Source organism: Bombina bombina, chromosome 1 (assembly GCF_027579735.1).
Source record: "Bombina bombina isolate aBomBom1 chromosome 1, aBomBom1.pri, whole genome shotgun sequence".
Lineage (NCBI taxonomy): Eukaryota > Metazoa > Chordata > Amphibia > Anura > Bombinatoridae > Bombina > Bombina bombina.
Window position 1 is genome coordinate 760,856,282 of NC_069499.1, and position 20,622 is coordinate 760,876,903.

Sequence of the window (20,622 nt, forward strand, 5' to 3'; positions counted from 1 at the left end):
TTGGTATGCGGATCTTGTCCGGATGGCCTCTTGCCATCCGTGGACTCTTCCGCTACGACCAGACCTTCTGTCGCAAGGTCCTTTTTTCCATCAGGATCTCAAATCCTTAAATTTAAAGGTATGGAGATTGAACGCTTGATTCTTGGTCAAAGAGGTTTCTCTGACTCTGTGATTAATACTATGTTACAAGCTCGTAAATCTGTATCCAGAGAGATATATTATAGAGTCTGGAAGACTTATATTTCTTGGTGTCTTTCTCATCATTTTTCTTGGCATTCTTTTAGAATTCCGAGAATTTTACAGTTTCTTCAGGATGGTTTAGATAAAGGTTTATCCGCAAGTTCTTTGAAAGGACAAATCTCTGCTCTTTCTGTTCTTTTTCACAGAAAGATTGCTAATCTTCCTGATATTCATTGTTTTGTACAAGCTTTGGTTCATATAAAACCTGTCATTAAGTCAATTTCTCCTCCTTGGAGTTTGAATTTGGTTCTGGGGGCTCTTCAAGCTCCTCCGTTTGAACCTATGCATTCATTGGACATTAAATTACTTTCTTGGAAAGTTTTGTTCCTTTTGGCAATCTCTTCTGCCAGAAGAGTTTCTGAATTATCTGCTCTTTCTTGTGAGTCTCCTTTTCTGATTTTTCATCAGGATAAGGCAGTGTTGCGAACTTCTTTTGAATTTTTACCTAAAGTTGTGAATTCTAACAACATTAGTAGGGAAATTGTGGTTCCTTCATTATGTCCTAATCCTAAGAATTCTAAGGAGAAATCATTGCATTCTTTGGATGTTGTTAGAGCTTTGAAATATTATGTTGAAGCTACTAAGTCTTTCCGAAAGACTTCTAGTTTATTTGTTATCTTTTCTGGTTCTAGAAAAGGCCAGAAAGCTTCTGCCATTTCTTTGGCATCTTGGTTGAAATCTTTAATTCATCTTGCCTATGTTGAGTCGGGTAAATCTCCGCCTCAAAGGATTACAGCTCATTCTACTAGGTCAGTTTCTACTTCCTGGGCGTTTAGGAATGAAGCTTCGATTGATCAGATTTTCAAAGCAGCAACTTGGTCCTCTTTGCATACTTTTACTAAATTCTACCATTTTGATGTATTTTCTTCTTCTGAAGCAGTTTTTGGTAGAAAAGTACTTCAGGCAGCGGTTTCAGTTTGAATCTTCTGCTTATGTTTTTCATTAAACTTTATTTTGGGTGTGGATTATTTTCAGCAGGAATTAGCTGTCTTTATTTTATCCCTCCCTCTCTAGTGACTCTTGCGTGGAAAGATCCACATCTTGGGTAATCATTATCCCATACGTCACTAGCTCATGGACTCTTGCTAATTACATGAAAGAAAACATAATTTATGTAAGAACTTACCTGATAAATTCATTTCTTTCATATTAGCAAGAGTCCATGAGGCCCGCCCTTTTTTGGGGTGGTTAAGATTTTTGTATAAAGCACAATTATTCCAATTCCTTATTTTATATGCTTTCGCACTTTTTTATCACCCCACTTCTTGGCTATTCGTTAAACTGAATTGTAGGTGTGGTGAGGGGTGTATTTATAGGCATTTTGAGGTTTGGGAAACTTTGCCCCTCCTGGTAGGAATGTATATCCCATACGTCACTAGCTCATGGACTCTTGCTAATATGAAAGAAATGAATTTATCAGGTAAGTTCTTACATAAATTATGTTTTTTCCCTTCTTGAGTGGTCTGGTCATCTGAGTCCGGGAGTTCGGATATGTCTGTCCCTTCCCTTTTTCTGTATATCGCACACTCTCATAAGATGGAGCGTAGGGCTTGAGTTTCTCCTCTTTTTTTCCGGCAACTGCCTCTGATCCGCTTCTCAGTGGGAATTGAGGAGTTGCCCATGTTATTCCTGGTACAGGATTTCAGGGAGGCTGATCCTGTGAGGATCTTTGACTCTCCAACTAAGAGCCTAGTGGGTCGCTTAATTGCCCACATGGCTAAGGCTGTGTGTTGAATCCGGCTATTGTGGCATGTTTTAGGGAGCCATGTCCCTGGTAAACTCCGGGGTCCCTGGACTGAGAGTGTTGCACTCAAACACCTAGGAGCTCTTGGTTTCTGGGGTTGCAAGCGAAGGGTCCAGGGTTCAGATCCACCTACGGGTGCGGATTTGCCATTCACGTTGGTCTCTTCACCTTGCCTACGGCTATGGAAGTTGTTTCCTTGGCTTTGTCCTTTTGGGGAGGATTTGGAAATATACTGTTTCCATGGAGACCCTGAGGGTCCCTATCTTCTCGTTCAAGGATTCTTTTCTTCCCTCCTTGCGTGTGGGATGTCAGGGGGGCTGACTCTGGTACTAGGGTATCGTGGTAGCTCTGTGCCCTATCTTCCCTTTTGTGATATGTTCCTTCTTAAAGACGGGGACTGGGTATGGGTTTCGTAACCCGAACATGTAGAGCCAGCTGTTGTAGCCTGATGGTTAGCTTCGCTGCCTAGCAAGTGGAAGGTTTGAAGTTTGAAACCAGCTGCAGCTACTTGCACTTGGAATGGGTGCTAGCAAGCTGTATTTTCTGTGATGGATTTGTGGTAGCTTGCCAGCTGCTATTAATTGAGCAGAAGGTTCTCCAATGGGTAGTTTCCTCTTAGGACCTCCACTCTCTTTGGAAGTGGACGTACCCAGCCCTTGTTTTGGGTTGGGTCCGTTTCTTGGAGGGGAGGTTGGGGATCTGTCTGCTCTCTTGGGTCTGATCGTGTACTTTTGTTGTCCCTGTTATCCTCCCTGCTGGTGGGTTCACAGGTGTTCCTTCCTCCATTGGTTGCATTGCTGCTGGTGTTGGTTGTCTTATGGGATCTGGACTTTCCTGGTTGTGAGTTACCGTCGATAATTTGGCACTCTCTATGGGATGGGGTCCCATGATGACTTAGGGTCACCTTTGCTGCCCAGGAGTTGGAACTCGTGAGTTTCTGTAAGTTGTGGTTCTGTGTTTCACAGAGCACCATTTTTTTCTGCTGGGACAGTTGGTTTTTCCATCCTGTCGGTGAGCTCTGTGTTTTTCCTTCGGTCCTGATATAGGTTTCCTACCTATATGTGGCTAGTTTTAGCAGTTGTTTCTGCTAGACTAGGGTTCAGTGGGAAGCTCGTGGCTTCCTTGGAGCACCATATGTTGTATAGTGTTGTGTCAGGCGATCTGTGGAGGGATTTTGATCTTCCTCGCAATTTTTCTCTCATGGGTTGGGAGTGTCTCTTTGGGAGTTGGACTTTAAAAGTGAGTTCCTTTCCCTGGGTGGTTGTCTGTAACAACCTTCATTTTGCTTTGTCTTGGGGTTTCTTACCCTATTCTGATGGTCCATTGGATCTCCTTTTAGGTACTCCGTTCTCCCCTTCGGGGGTAGGTGGAGGTGCTTTTCCTAGGGGTAAGTTTGTGCGATTTGGGAGCCTGCGGGACTTGGCCCCTTGGGGGCTTTTTGCTCAGTGGAATCTAAGGATTTTGAGTGGTCTCCAGCACGGCATGCCGGTTGTTTATCTGATGGGCAGTTATTTTTGTTCTTCAGTTTTTATGGGTAATTTCAGGCTGTGGTGCCCTTCGAAGGGGCCACCTTCTGTACCCGCCCTTTGTTTGCATTCAGTGTCCTCTATAGCTTGGGTATTGTTTTCACAAAAGTAATTAATGCAGCTGTGGACTCTTCTCGTTTAAGAAGACAAACTTAAATTATGATTACCTGATAATTCTGACGGGAAGATTCCACAGCTCCCCGCCCGTGTTTATTGATGAGGCGGCTGTAATTTAGTTTCTTCTTCTGGCACCTTTTTGACCCTGATATTTCTCCTACTGTTACTTGTTCCCTCTGCAGAATGACTGGGGGATGAGGGAAGTGGGGGAGGTATTTAAGCCTTTGGCTGGGGTGTCTTTGCCTTCTCCTGGTGGCCAGGTTCTGAATTCCCAAAAGTAATGAATGCAGCTGTGGACTCTTCCCGCCAGACAAAAATAAAATTATCAGGTAAGCATAATTTAAGTTTTTATAATTAAATGTTTTTCTATGTTCTATCTGAACCATAAGGAAGAAAAAATGTAATGTCACTTTAACCTGAAAGTTTTGTAAAGCAAAAAGCACTAATAGTTTTGAGTAAAGTACCTCTCAAATGTTACTGTGATTTACTAAATATTCCATGGTACAGTGGCAGTTCATAAAGTATGTCAGACAATTTTATAAATTAACAAGTACAGAAATTAATTTCATGGGCATTAGATCCTGTGCTGTGATTTATTAAAGAAATGTGTGAATGAACTTCAATTATTATTTGCTAGTGTTCACTAAAGCTCACCACATCTACCACTAACCTTTTTATGAACAACATTGCTATTATTAATATCCTTATTAGCGGTAATAGCTATACCAATAAGTGATACTAATAGTTGCTCTTTCAAGCACTTGATATATAACTATTACAGATGAATGGTGTAATATCTGCAGGCTATTTCTTCTGGAAATGATTGGGATATGTTAATGTAAAAATAAAACATTATGGGCCAGATAACTAGTGGAGCGTTTGCATTGCATGAAAGCTTTGCGCTCACAAGAGTGCGCTTCCATAGGCTCCAAAAGGAGCCTCGTTCTCATGCCGTCATGAACAGCAAAGAACCTAGCGCAGCAAAGGGGGTAAGTCGCGCAGCATTGTGCAGCAAAGTTTAAATATATATGTATATACACATTTTAACACATAAATATACTGTATATGTATATAAGCATATACATATATATTAACAGTTTTAACACAATCCCTGTAGACCCCAATTTTTTTTCTAACACTCCACATCTGCAATTTAAAGGGACACTGAACCCAAATTTTTTTTTTCCGTGATTCAGATAGAGCATGCAATTTTAAGCAACTTTCTAATTTACTCCTACTATCAAATTTTCTTAATTCTCTTGGTATCTTTATTTGAAAAGCAAGAATGTAAGTTTAGATGCCGGCACATTTTTGGTGAACAACCTGGGTTGTCCTTGCTGATTGGATAGCACCAATAAACAAGTGCTGTCCATGGTCCTAAACTAACAATTGGCTGGCTCCTTAGCTTAGATGCCTTCTTTTTCAAATAAAGATAGCAAGAGAACAAAGAAAAATTGATAATAAGAGTAAATTAGAACGTTGCTTAAAATTGCATGCTCTATATGAATCACAAAATAAATAATTTGGCTTCAGTGTCCCTTTAACCCCTTATAACTGCATTTTTTATTATTATTATTAATGATCACTAGACTTTATTTTGGTGCAAATTAGGGGACATATTTTTCATTAACCAGAGACCTGAAATTAATGCTAGTGTAAAGCACTACTGCAAGCCCATGGTGCCATTAACCAGCCACTTATAATGGCTAGTTATTTAACGTGCACCTGTAAATGTAAAATATTGCCCATTTACAGCCGCATATTAAATTTGCACTCCACTTGAAGTCTAGCCCATTATTTGCAAACAAATGTATGGATTTTATTAAGTGTCTACACTCATTCAAACAGTTAAATATAGTTTGTCAGAGTTGCACTTTGGCTAGTAATTGGATCAAACACATGAATGCCTTTGCCTGATAATCATTAAATGTAGGAGAATTGCATAATTAATAAATGCATATTAAAAAGACAATGTTATAACACTCTGAATTAAAAAAATCAAAATTTCCTTCTATTTTCCTTCCCCCTTTATTATGTGACAGCCATCAACCAATCACTGGCATGTATACACTGTGAACTCTTGCACAGGCTCAGTCAGTAGGAGCTGGTGCCTCAAAGTGTGCATATGAAACCAATTTTTTTTTTCTTAGCTAGAGTATGCAATTTTAAACAGCTTTCTAATTTACTTATATAATCATTTTTTTTTTGTTCTCTTGGTATCTTTTGTTTTTAAGCAGGGATATAAGCTTAGGAGCCGGCTCATGTCTGAAGCACTATATAGCAGCAGTTTTGCAAAAATATTTTCCATTTGCAAGAGCATTAGATGGCGACACTATTTCCTAGTGCTCAGGATGCCTACCTAGGTATCTCTTCAACACAGAATATCAGGGGAACTAAGCAAAAATGATAATATAAGTAAATTGGAAACTTTTTTTTAAATTGTATGCTCTGTCTGAATCACAAAATCTTTTTTGGGGGGGGCTTTATAACCGTTTAATTTTGATTTTAGTTTCCTTTTAATCTCTTTGAAAGTAAATTTGTTTGAAAATAAAATGATTAAGAAAATAGTTTAATTTTTTGCTGTACTAGAATATAACTTTTCCACCATCATTTTACAGATCTTCTTAATCTGAGAGCTTTTAACACTTTCTGTTTTATGCTTTGAAGCTAAGTACAGTCAGGAGAGATCTCATTAACAGGTTTCATAGAATAAAATAGGAGTTGGAATGTGTTGTCTCATTGAAGAAAAAACTCCTATGTTTGTGAATAAGGGCCCCCGAGAATTTGAAGGTGGAGATAGAAATGAGCAAGTCTCTCCACTGTTTAAATAAAAGTCATGTTTATTCAATACAATAAATCAAACTCAAAAGATTAGAGAGTGCAGCTTGCTCTGTGTTCAATAAATTAAATAAATATATCAAAACAAAATTCATGGCCAGATGCGTTTGTTTGATTTATTGAACTCTAGCCTTGGCGGCCAGTCTTTGTTCTTCTGCGTTTGATACAGTGCCTACAAATGTACTGATCGGAGCACCTTTACTTGTGAACATATTAGGAGATGCATCTGCACGTGCACATTTGCAAGGCCATAGAATGTTAGAGATATTAGTGAGGTGCCTGTATTAAAGGATGTAAGGCTCAAAGCTCCTGAAAAATCTAACTCTGGATCCCAAATAGCAGTTATGAATAATAATAATTGTTGGCAATTAATTGGCAATCCAAAACTTCCTTGGTCCCAAAAATTATAACCCAAGTGATATGACAATGTTATCCTTTATCTATCTATCTATCTATCTATCTATCTATCTATCTATCTATCATTTATCTACTATCTATCTGTCTGTCCTCTATCTATCTATCTAGCTATCCATCTATCTATCTACTATCTGACTGTCTGTCCTCTATCTACGTATCTATCTATCGTATTAATATTTTTCTGTCTGTCTATCTTTCTCTCTCTTGTCTAGCATGTCTGACAGACCTGTCAGTGTGGAGGAATATCCCTCTACAAGCCTGACAAGAATACAATGGGGCCGATTTATCATCGGTCTGATCGACATGATCCGCTCAGCGGATCACGTCCGACAGACATTGATGAATGCGACAGCATACGCTGTGGGCATTTATCATTGCACAAGCCGTTCTTGTGAACTGCTTGTGCAATGCCGCCCCCTGCAGATTCGCGGCCAATCGGCCGCTAGCAAGGGGTGTCAATCAGCCCGATTGTATGAGATCGGGCGGATTGATGTACGCAGCCTCAGAGCAGGTGGACCAGTTATGAAGCAGCAGCCTTTAGACCGCTGCTTCATAACTGCTGTTTCTGGCGAGCCTGAAGGCTCGTGCAAAAACAGTTGCATCAAGCTCCATTCCGAGCTTTATAATTCTTCGGCCCCAATATGTATTTAGCACAAAAACATGCATTAAAGACATTAATACATTTTTAAATGGCTTCTTTTAGTTAAATTAAAGAAAAATGCAGATCCTTATGGCTGACTGAGTAATTTGAAGGGGCAAAAGTCTCACAATATATATATATATATATATATATATGCGCAATATAAAATAATATCATCCTCTATTGTAACATATATAATATTTTGTCTGTTAAGTCACAATAAGTTAGGTAAAGAGAATAAACACCCCAGCTAGGCTGTGAGTTGTGATATGAAAAGATGATTGCAGATAAACCCAATGAGCCAAGGCCGGGAGTCAGGGGAATTCATGGGTGGAATCAGGGCAACCCAGAAGCCGTTGGCATAGCTGAGCAGGATGTGGACAAAGTTGGTGTAATATGGATGAGATCAGGGATACGGCTAAGCGGTCTCCGGCACACTGGGATATTTATAAGATAGAAAGAGGAACAGCAGGGGTCAGAGCTCCCAAACTGTCACCCTCCTGCAAGATGTCATACGGTTGGGTGCTCTATGTGCATTACATGATAACATTTATCTTCCTATCCTTAATAGGTGTGCACTGCAAAAAGCTATAAACTGACTGAAACAAATGTGCTATTTAGCCACAATCAAAGGGAATCGCATTACATTTCAAAAGAGCTTAAAATAGAAGTATTTATGTCTAAGATAAAATATGTCCACTTTTGTCTCTTGTAGTACAGTTATTTTAATAAAAATGTGGCTTATTCCAATTATTTTGATCTGTGCAAATAGAATTACTGTGGGAAGAAAGCTGATCTATGCTTTTGGATAAAAGTAATAAAATTAAACATCTAAAGACTGATAAACCTAGATATAACAATGTATTCTTGAGGTTATGGTTTGAACATACAGTGTTACAGTCTATTTACCCTTTTTATCCCAGGATCACGCTGACATTGAATGGAAATTTGCAAGAACTAAGCTCTGGATGAGCTATTTTGATGAAGGTGGGACACTACCGCCCCCTTTTAACATCATTCCTAGTCCCAAATCCATCTGGTACCTTTTCAAATGGACACACTATCAACTCTGCCCGGGAAAAGACTCTGAAGGATTCCACAAGCAACATGAAAATCTCAAAACCTTCACTGTAAGATGCACTAAACTTTTAATAACTGTTTCAATGTGATGATTTATTTATACCATTATGTTTTACAAGCCTTCTTGGCTTTTAACAGCAGATCCCTACTAGACAGGGAGCCATAGTTCCATTTTCTAGAACTTCAGCAGGGGACCTTTTGAAACATTTTCTGAAGTGACTAAATTGATGCATGTTTAAATCATGGATACATTTTTAATTGCAGGAAAGGCATGCTGACAACCTGATTCAGAATCAGCATTACCAGGTAAGCCACAACGCTCCCTCACATTATTACAATACTGTTTTCCTGGCAGAGTTTGACACTGAGTATTTGTGACAGAAAGTATAAGACCTTACATTTCAGTACATTCTGTCAGCAGCTGAAGCATGCAGGCAGCCTGTGCTAATCACAGAATGAAATATGTATGGTTTCTCCAGCAAATGTCTCTGTGAGTCATTTTTTTTTGGCCTGCTGCCTTTCTAAAATAGGTTCAACCAATTCTGACCTTGTATGTCATAAAATGATCTTTTAGTATTATGCAGGAATAATGGGTACAAGCAATGAAGGAAGGAGTTAACCCTCTATATTTAAAATAAAATAGAATGCCCCAATTATTAATCTCCATCTTTATCTTTACCTTTTTTGTTTAGCAATTTGTGTAATGTTTGGTTTTGGCAGTCAGTGAAAGGCTTCAACAACTAAAAATGGGTTCTTATGCTGAGGTAATTTACGCCCCTCTTCCAGAAATAGATGCTAGTTTGTATGAACTCTATTTGGAGTCCATTGCAGTGAATATATCAGTTACATTGGAGAAAAGAAAGCAGTAGAAATAGTTATATTTTTTATTTTCTGATAATGAAAACTCATCAAGTAAATATCACCTGAGTTATTTTATTTCCTTCTCCAAGATCAAGCATGAGTATAGAGACATTGCTCCCTAGCTAAAGTAGATCACATTATTAGCAAATTCAATTTCCCCAAATAAATGTTAAATTGCAGACTTTGCAGCTGTTTTGTAAGATTGAATTATTCCATAATAATGAATACATACCATATAAACAACTCTTCTTTGGTACTTATATTATATATGGCTCTGTGTTGGAGAGATTACCTGTTCTCCCTAGATAACAGTATAAAGTATTAAGAGAAGGAAGAGTCTTGACCAAGCTTGCCCCAAAACTACGTATCATGGGCAGAGTTTGCCAGTAGTGAAGGGGTTGTCATTTTCTGTAACTTTGTCTTGCTTTTGTTATTTTAAGGGACATAATGTAGTGAAAATAAAAGTGTGCAGGATCATTCTGATATTTTCCTGCTCCAGGCGGCAGTGTACTGCTAATCCTGAGCTGAACATGTCCATTGATGGGCAGCTACACATACATGCTTATCCTGATTGGCTACGTGACTGTGTATGGCTCTGGACCAGCAGTGCATTGCTAATCCAGAGCTGACTTTGTGTTTAACTTGCTTATGGCAGTAACACATAGTTCTCTGCAAGCAATGACGCAATAATGTGCTGTAGCTCATTAGTGCATGTAATTATTGTCCTTTTGTGGGCATTTCAAACCCCATTGATCTCTCTCCTTGTCCTAAATAGAGCAACTTGTACATAAAACATGGATTTCCAGGCAAATGTATGGCTGCTGACACCTTTGAGGATTGGGCTGCTTAGCACCCACCAATAACGATGTTTTTCTAACTAACTCTTAGAAGTCACAGACCAGCTAGCTTTCACCTTGGCGCTGATAACATTTGAAAGCTGACTATGCCCCTTTAATTTGCATTTGCCACTATTCAGATGACGACTTAAAGGGCCACTAAAGTCAAAATTAAAGTTTCATGATTCAGATAAAGGGGTATATTTATCAATGTGCGAACGGACATGATACTAAGTAGCATATCATGTCCGTTGCACATCGCTAAATGCCGACAGCTAGTGCAATGCTGCCCCCTGCAAATTCATGGCCAATCGGTCGCTAGCAGGGGGGGTATCAATCAACCCGATTGTTTTCAATCAGGTTGATTTCTGTCCGCCGCTTCAGAGCAGGCGGACAAGTTATGGAGCAGCGGACTTTAGACCGCTGCTTCATAACTTCTGTTTCCGGCAAGCGTGAAGGCTCGCCGGAAACAAGGGGACTCAAACTCCATACAGAGCTTGATAAATATGGCCCAAAGTATGCAATTTAAAAAAGACTTTTTTCCAATATACTTCCATTATCAAAAAGTGCACAGTCTTTTTATATGCACACTTTATAAGGCTCCAGTTCCTACTGAGCATGTGCAAAAATGCACAGTATATACAAATCTATACATATTGTAATTGGTTGATGCTCATTTCTAATGCTTATTTCAAATTCAAAACAAGTGCTATTGCATTATGTTTTCATTGTGTATTTGTCAATTATTTAATTCTACTGTATTTATTGGTCCTTTAAGCTTTGCCTCACAAGTTAAACACTATGAAAAACATTTTAATGATGTCACACAGGTGTGTCAATATCAGGTAGTAGGGATGAATTTATACAGAACACATTTTACATTCACGTCACCAGTGACCTTGTTTCTTGTTCCATCATTTTTCTGGAAAACATCACCTTAATTTAGATGTTCATGTCGTGGTTTATCTGTGGACGCTTTTACATTTATATACTTATTATGGTCAGTGTAGTGTATAATTTACCAACCCATAAACTAGTTCCTGATAGTTAACAACCTAACCAAAGTAAAGGAAATAATAGAGCTATATTTTAGCTGCATCTTCAATCATATTTTTGAATATCTATCAGTCTTTCTCTACCTGGGATCCATCCTAATTCTAAGCAAATTTCAAGGGACAGTCTACACCATAATTTGTATTGTTTAAAAAGATAGATAATCCCTTTATTAGCCATTCCCCAGTTTTGCAAAACCAACCTATATTAATACACTTTTTACCTCTGTGATGATATTGTATCTAAGCCTCTGCAGATTGCTTCCTTATTTCAGTTCTTTTGACAGACTTGCATTTTAGCCTATCAGTGCTGACTCCTAGGTAACTCCACGGGAGTGAGTACAATGCTATCTATATGTTACACATGAACTAACACACTCTAGTTGTGAGAAAAAAATGTCAAAATGCATTCATATAAGAGGCGGCCTTTAAGGGCTAAGAAATTTTCATATGAGCCTCCTGAGTTAGTGTCAGTAAACATTAAAAATAATGTTATATAATTCTGCACATAGTGCAGAATTATATAACATTATATTAGCGCAAACAAACAGCGCATCGAGCCAACTGTATAGTCACAGCCCGGCCCGACCACGCCATAGCACTAAGTGCAGCTCGCTCCTGCTCTGTCAGACAGCAGGAGCGAGCTGCACTTAGTGCTATGGCGCGGTCGGGCCAGGCTGTGACTATACACCTGGCCCGATGCGCTGTTTGAAAAAAACAGACCCGCTCAGAAGATCACAGAGAGCGGGTCTGTAAAACAGCAGTTTTTTAAAAAAATTCAAAGGGGAAATTTTGTTTTATAATGTTTGCACTAATATAATGTTATATAATTTTGCACTATGTCAGAATTATATAACATTATTTTTAAGGTTTACTGTCCCTTTAAGCTTTTAACTAAGAATACCAAGAGAACAAAGCAAAATTGATGATAAAGTAAATGGGAAAGTTGTTTAAAATGGCATGCCCTATCTGAATCATGAAAGTTTATTTTTGACTAGACTGTCCCTTTAAGAAGATTTTTTTTTTTTTTTTTGTCAGTAACTCTACAGAGAAAATTCCTAGAATTTAACAATATGGTTAGCCTCTGTTTAAAGAGAAATACGATGGAAATAGTATTTTTGGATAGTAGTTGACATCCACCTTACCATGTTCAGCAACAGGTGGTGATCATTCTAAATGACGTATAGTTGTCACAAGTGTGACAGTTGTTTCAAATGCTCATATATTGCAGAATACATGAATGTAATTGGACCATTGGTTTGCCTTGTACAGCTCTGGTATACTATACCTAAATTTAATAAAGGGACAGTAAAGTCAAAATTAAACGTTCATCATTCAGATAGAGCCTACAATTTTAAACAAATTTACAATTTACTTCTATTATTAAATTTGTTTTGTTCTCCTGGTATCCTTTAGTGAAGAGCAAATCTAGTTAAGCTGATAGGATTTTAAGAGCGTTCACTTTTCTTTAGCATTCTATGGCAGCTGTTTGCAACTATGTATAACATTGCTATAAACATTGTTGCATACACTGCTGCCAGATGGCTAAAGACACGTGCACGCTCCTGAGCAGACTGAGGATTACTCTTTAACAAAGAATACCAAGAAAAATAAGCAAGATTGATAATAAAAGTAAAATAGAAAGTTGTTTAAAATATCATGCTCTTTCTAATCCAATACAGTTTAATTTTGGACTTTTCTGCCCTGCCCCAATAATAATTACTTTGTAGGCACATAAAACACACAAAGACAAATATTTATGTCCGTATACAAATATACTATAGTTTATATGTAGGGGCTTGATGTCGTCCCTTTAAATTGTGAGCCCCCGTAACAAACACCCTCTTGACCTCTTGCCGTTATGCCCATAGAGGTGCCCAGTTTGTTTTTATATTTCTTAATTTTATCACACTTTGAATGGATTCGTTATATGATTATAGGGTCTTAATTCAACGAAATCCTAATTCTCTCCTTAAAAATATATTTAACACTGCAATTCAGTTAGATTTATGTCTCAGCATGGGGTTATATGGAATTATCTCATTTACATGAAAGGTTTGCAACAATATTTCTTTTTGCTGAGCATTAATATAAAACTGAAGTTGAATCCTGCAGCCTCTGATCCAAAAAAATAAATTAAAACAAAAATATATATAAAAAAGAGCTAACTGTGAAGCACAGAAAGGCTGGATCATTCAAAAAGGGGAATGATAATACGCTGAGCTAATTCTACACTGGATTTAGCAATTTGGGTCAAATGTTCTCTAAAGCTCCCTGCCTGAAAAGTCTAAACTGAAACTGTCAGCTCAGTAAAGTAGAATCCAGCATTAAACTGAGGAAGGAAATAACACGGAAGTCCATTCAGAAAGGGAGAATTGGGGCATGTTTCCTAAACACAGGAAAAAATAATCCCCACTAAGGGCTAGATTACAAGTGGAGCGCTAATTTATTGCAACTTTTCCTGTTTGCGGGCGCACGATAAATAACCAGCGATTACAAGTGGCTGCTTATTGCTACAGCGTGCTTGCAGTAGCCCTTAGCGCTTATAAAATTAACTCAAGATCAGATCTCTGGTTAATTTTATAAATATCCATCAAATTCCCCCCAAATCAATTGTGATATACTTTATTAAAAAATAAAGATAGTAGCATCTTTATGTTTTAATAAAATAACTGCAAAAAGCAGTTTTTGGGGCCAAAAGGGAGCGTGTGTGAGGTGTGCCTTTACACATATGAACACATAACTATATACAGTATGTATATAAGCATATACATATATATTTACTGGGAACACACACATATTAAATACATATATATAATCATATACATATATATTTAAAAATGGTGTCCATCGCTGCACTACTTATCTCCTTCGCTGCGCTAGGTTCTCATGCCGTGTCTCACAGCATGAGAACGAGGCTCCCATTGGAGCCAATGGAAGTGCACTCTTGTGAGCTCGTGTTTGCATTGCGCTCAACTTGTAATACCAGTGCGCATTAGTGAAAGCGATATTTAGCAATTCACTTGTAATCTGTCCCTAAATGTTTTCTATAATGTATTAATTAAGCTATAACAGAAAACAATATTCACGCTAGTGGAAACCTTTAAAATATTAAACATATACAACAAATAGCTAGTAGCCTAAACATCTGAATAATTGGCCAAGACTTATATAAAATAGAGAGTATACTTTATCTATATGCAGCTAAAGTCAATATTTAAAACTAATCCTCTACAAAAAGTGTAGTTAATTTAGAATAAAATATTTAATAATGTTTTTAAGAAACTTACGCCTAGATTTAGAGTTCTGTGTTAGCCGTCAAAGCCAGCGTTAGGAGCTCCTAACGCTGGTTTTTACCGCCCGCTGGTATTTAGAGTCAGTCAGGAAAGGGTCTAACGCTCACTTTCCAGCCGCGACTTTTCCATACCCCAGATCCCCCTACGCCAATTGCGTATCCTATCTTTTCAATGGGATCTTTCTAACGCTGGTATTTAGAGTCTTGGCTGAAGTGAGCGTTAGAAATCTAACGACAAGACTCCAGCCGCAGAAAAAAGCCAGGAGTTAAGAGCTTTCTGGGCTAACGCCGGTTCATAAAGCTCTTAACTACTGTGCTCTAAAGTACACTAACACCCATAAACTACCTATGCACCCCTAAACCGAGGCCCCCCCCACATCGCCGCCACTCTAATAAAATTTTTTAACCCCTAATCTGCCGACCGCACACCGCCACAACCTACATTATCCCTATGTACCTCTAATCTGCTAACACCGCCGACCCCTATATTATATTTATTAACCCCTAATCTGCCCCCCAAAACGTTGCCGCCAGCTACCTACAATAATTAACCCCTAATCTGCCGACCGGACCTCACCGCTACTATAATAAAGTTATTAACCCCTAATCCGCCTCACTCCCGCCTCAATAACCCTATAATAAATAGTATTAACCCCTAATCTGTCCTCCCTAACATCGCCGACACCTAACTTCAATTATTAACCCCTAATCTGCCGACCGGACCTCACCGCTACTCTAATAAATGTATTAACCCCTAAAGCTAAGTCTAACCCTAACCCTAACACCCCCCTAAGTTAAATATAATTTTTATCTAACGAAATAAATTAACTCTTATTAAATAAATTAATCCTATTTAAAGCTAAATACTTACCTGTAAAATAAACCCTAATATAGCTACAATATAACGAATAATTATATTGTAGCTATTTTAGGATTAATATTTATTTTACAGGCAACTTTGTATTTATTTTAACCAGGTACAATAGCTATTAAATAGTTAATAACTATTTAATAGTTAACTAGTTAAAATAATTACAAAATTACCTGTAAAATAAATCCTAACCTAAGTTACAATTAAACCTAACACTACACTATCAATAAATTAATTAAATAAAATACCTACAATTATCTACAATTAAACCTAACACTACACTATCAATAAATTAATTAAATACAATACCTACAAATAAATACAATTAAATAAACTAACTAAAGTACAAAAAATAAAAAAGAACTAAGTTACAAAAAATAAAAAATATTTACAAACATATTAAAAATATTACAACAATTTTAAGCTAATTACACCTACTCTAAGCCCCCTAATAAAATAACAAAGCCCCCCAAAATAAAAAAATGCCCTACCCTATTCTAAAATTAATATTGAAAAGCTCTTTTACCTTACCAGCCCTTAAAAGGGCCTTTTGCGGGGCATGCCCCAAAGAAAACAGCTCTTTTGCCTGTAAAAATAAAATCAATACCCCCCCAACATTACAACCCACCACCCACATACCCCTAATCTAACCCAAACCCCCCTTAAATAAACCTAACACTAAGCCCCTGAAGATCTTCCTACCTTCACCACGCCGGGTATCACCGATCCGTCCAGGCTCCGATGTCTTGATCCAAGCTTAAGCGGGGGCTGAAGACGTCCATCCTCCGGCTGAAGTCTTGATCCAAGCGGCGAATGAAGAAGTCCATCATCGGGCAGAAGTCTTCATCCTATCCGGGCAGAAGAGGAGATCCAGACCGGTAGACATCTTCATCCAAGCGGCATCTTCTATCTTCTTCCATCCGATGACGAGCGGCTCCATCTTCAAGACCTCCGGCGCGGATCCATCCTCTTCTTCCGACGTCCTAAAACAGAATGAAGGTTCCTTTAAGGGACGTCATCCAAGATGGCGTCCCTCGAATTCCGATTGGCTGATAGGATTCTATCAGCCAATCGGAATTAAGGTAGGAAAATTCTGATTGGCTGATGGAATCAGCCAATCAGATTCAAGTTCAATCCGATTGGCTGATTGGATGAGCCAATCGGATTGAATTTGAATCTGATTGGCTGATTCCATCAGCCAATCAGAATTTTCCTACCTTAATTCCGATTGGCTGATAGAATCCTAATAAATGGACTGATAGGGACTGAATTATCAAATGTCTGTCGGACCTGATTTGACAGTGCGGATCAGGTCCGACAGACATCGCTGAATGCGGGGAGCAATACGCTCTCCATATTCAGCATTGCACCAGCAGCTCAAAAGAGCTGCTGGTGCAGCGCCGCCCCCTGCAGACTCACGGCGCCGTCCCCTGCAGACCCGCTGCTCCATAACTTGTGTTTCTGGCGAGTCTGAAGACTCGCCAGAAATACGGGGCCACAAGCTCCGTTTGGAGCTTGATAAATGGGCTTCATTGACTCAACCTTATGTTGATATTTCAATTGTTTTCAGCCAGCCTGGCTGGGTCACAGAAACTAATTTTACATAAACCCTGCCTATTTTTATGGGAGGTCGTTGAAGCTTATTTTATACTAATTTCAAAGTTAAATTAAAGATATTTAGAAGCTTCGTTTCAGCAAAAAAGTAGATTGATTTTATAAAAATGATTTATATCATTAAAATCACGTCTTTTATTCTCGTAATATTTTGCAAAGATTTCTAACCCTTTAAAGGGACAGTCTACAAAATACTTTGTATTGTTTTAAAAGTTAGATAATCCCTTTATTACCCATTCCCCAGTTTTGCATAACCAACAGTTATATTAATATACTTTATACCTCTGTGATTACCTTGTATCTAAGCATCTTCTGACAGCCCCTGATCACATGACATTTTATTTATTATCTATTGACTTGCATTTAGCATTGTTTTGTGCTAACTCTTAAATACCTTCCCATGCATGAACACATTGATTAAGAGGCTGTCAATAGAGCTTTTGAAACAGGCAGAAATTTAGAGGTTTAAATGTTAGAAAGTATAGTCATCTAACAATGTTTGTTGTGCAAAGCTGGGGCATGGGTAGTAAAGGCGTTATCTATCTTTTTAAACAATAACAGTTTTTGTTTAGACTGTCCCTTTAAAGTGATGGTAAATGGTAGCATTTTTGAAATGCTAGGACTCACCAGTGCAATAAATAAAGGGGACTTTCAATAATGAAGTATAAAAAAATTCATGCTTAAAGTTCCTTTATTTCCCAGTGAGTTTATGCGGAGCTGAGCACCTACGGCGAAACACTATTTTCCTAATGAGGTGAGCCAATAGAATGCGAGCTCAATCTGATTGGCTGATTGGATCAGCCAATCGGATTGAACTTGAATCTGATTGGCTGATTCAATCAGCCAATCAGATTTTTCCTACCTTAATTCCGATTGGCTGATAGAATCCTATCAGCCAATCGGAATTCGAGGTACGCCATCTTGGATGACATCATTTAAAGGAACCTTCATTCGGACTTAGGACGTTGTTAGAAGAGGATGGATCCACGTCGGCTGCTTCAAGATCGTCCCACTCTCGCGCCGGATGGAAGAAGATAGAATATGCCGCCTGGATGAAGATGCCTACCGGTCCAGATGCCCTCTTCTTGCCGGATAGGATGAAGACTTCGGACCCTCTTCTGGACCTCTTCTTGACGGATAGGATGAAGACTTCGGACCCTCTTCTGGACGGATCGGTGATACCCGGCGTGGTGAAGACAAGGTAGGAAGATCTTCAGGGGCTTAGTGTTAGGTTTTTTAAGGGGGGGTTTGGGTTAGATGTGTGTGGTGGGTTGTAATGTTGGGGGGGATATTGTATGTTTTTTTAAAATGCAAAAGAGATGTTTACTTTGGGGCATGCCCCGCAAAAGGCCCTTTTAAGGGCTGGTAAGGTAAAAGAGCTGTAACATTTTTATTTTAGAATAGGGTAGGGCATTTTTTTTTTGGGGGGGGGCTTTGTTATTTTTTTAGGGGGCTTAGAGTAGGTGTAATTAGCTTAAAATTCTTGTAATCTTTTTTTATTTTTTGTAATTTAGTGTTTGTTTTTGTAATTTAGTGTTTGTTTTTGTAATTTAGTTTAGTTGATTTAATTGTAGATAATTGTAGATAGTTTATTTAATTAATTTATTGATAGTGTAGTGTTAGGTTTAATTGTAACTTAGGTTAGGATTTATTTTACAGGTAATTTTGTAATCATTTTAACTAGGTAACTATTAAATAGTTATTAGCTATTTAATAGCTATTGTACCTGGTTAAAATAAATACAAAGTTGCCTGTAAAATAAATCAATATAAATCCTAAATTAGCTACAATATAATTATTATTTATATTGTAGCTATATTAGGGTTTATTTTACAGGTAAGTATTTAGCTTTAAATAGGAATAATTTATTTAATAAGAATTATTTTATTTCATTATAATAAAATTATATTTAACTTAGGGGGGTGTTAGTGTTAGACTTAGCTTTAGGGGTTAATACATTTATTATAGTAGCAGTGAGGTCCGGTCGGCAGATTAGGGGTTAATAATTGTAGGTAGGTGGCGGCGACGTTGGGGGCGGCAGATTAGGGGTTAATAAATATAATATAGGGGTCAGCGGTGTTAGGGGCAGCAGATTAGGGGTACATAGGGATAACGTAGGTTGCGGCGGTGTACGGAGCGGCAGATTAGGGGTTAAAAATAATATGCAGGGGTCAGCGATAGCGGGGTCGGCAGATTAGGGGTTTATAAGTGTAAAGTTAGGGGTGTTTAGACTCGGGGTTCATGTTAGGGTGTTAGGTGCAGACTTAGGAAGTGTTTCCCCATAGGAAACAATGGGGCTGCGTTAGGAGCTGAACGCTGCTTTTTTGCAGGTGTTAGCACCGCTGGTATTTAGAGTTGCAGTGGCGGTAAATTATTCTCTATGCTCCCTTTTTGGAGCCTAACGCAAGCCCTTCTGTGAACTCTAAATACCAGCGTTATTTAAAAGGTGCGGGGGGGGGGGGAAACACGAGTAGCTAACGCACCCCTTCTAACGCAAAACTCTAAATCTAGGCGCAAGACTTTTGTCTGAAAGTACAAGTAAACTTGTTAGAGTTTAAGCCTACAGTTTTTATTAGCTCTCTTATTAACTGGTCTAATTGTTTCCCAAACAGCGTATACTTTAAAATGGGAAATTATTTAAAGGGACAGTAAACAACATGTGATTACAAGACATTTATGTTGCCTTGTTATATAACATTGATATATTAATATACTTTATATTTAGACCTCTACATTTCTGCCTATTTCTAAGCCACTACAGACAGCCTCTTATCACATGCTTTCGTTTTTGCTTTTCACAACAGGATACTGCTAGATCATGTGAGTCATATAGATAACATTGTGCAGCACTAATTGACTAAAATGCAAGTCAATAGATAATAAATAAATAGCCATGTGATCAGGGGAGGTCAGAAGATGCTTAGATACAAGGTAATCACAGAGGTAAAAAGTATATTAATATAAAAAAATAATATCATTTTTGGAGTTGACTGTCCCTTTAATCTCCACTCACCACTTGCAGGAGCCAATCTGGGTTTTAGTCTGCAGACAGCAAGGCTAGCCACAGTCATTGTAGGTTTAAAATGAAATGTTTTATTATCAGCTAAAGCCAGTTAGGGACATATATGCAGAAGAGTTAGCCTTGAGAGGTCAGCAGGGTGCTTTTTCAGCTCTGATAATTAGAAAAAACTAAATTAGAACCAACAATTTTCAGAGCTAAATTGCATGAAAAGGGGCAAAATAAATATTGAAAATATATTGCAACATTCTTTTATTACACTTAACTAAAATCTCAATGTGTTTACTGTCCCTTTAAGTTTACATTTGAGCTAGAGACTATCCCAGAATAATTTAAAAGAAGAGACTTTATCAGATTACAAACCACCACCGTCATTTAACCTCAATAGATATGGGACTTGTTGCCTCGTTTGCAAAATACAGTGAGGCTGTGGTTGTAAAATACCAACAATGTGAGCAGCATTGAAACCATA

The 20,622-nt window shown here is 38.1% G+C and overlaps 1 protein-coding gene across 1 annotated transcript in view; it reads left to right on the forward strand.

The window, feature by feature from the left end:
* Window positions 1-20,622, forward strand: part of TRPC5 (transient receptor potential cation channel subfamily C member 5) — a 400,026-nt gene that overhangs the window by 339,152 nt on the left and 40,252 nt on the right. Inside the window, exons 7-8 of the mRNA XM_053699326.1 lie at window positions 8,446-8,652; window positions 8,867-8,908. Of these exons, the coding sequence (XP_053555301.1) occupies window positions 8,446-8,652; window positions 8,867-8,908 (249 nt within the window). The remainder of the gene's footprint in view (window positions 1-8,445; window positions 8,653-8,866; window positions 8,909-20,622) is intronic.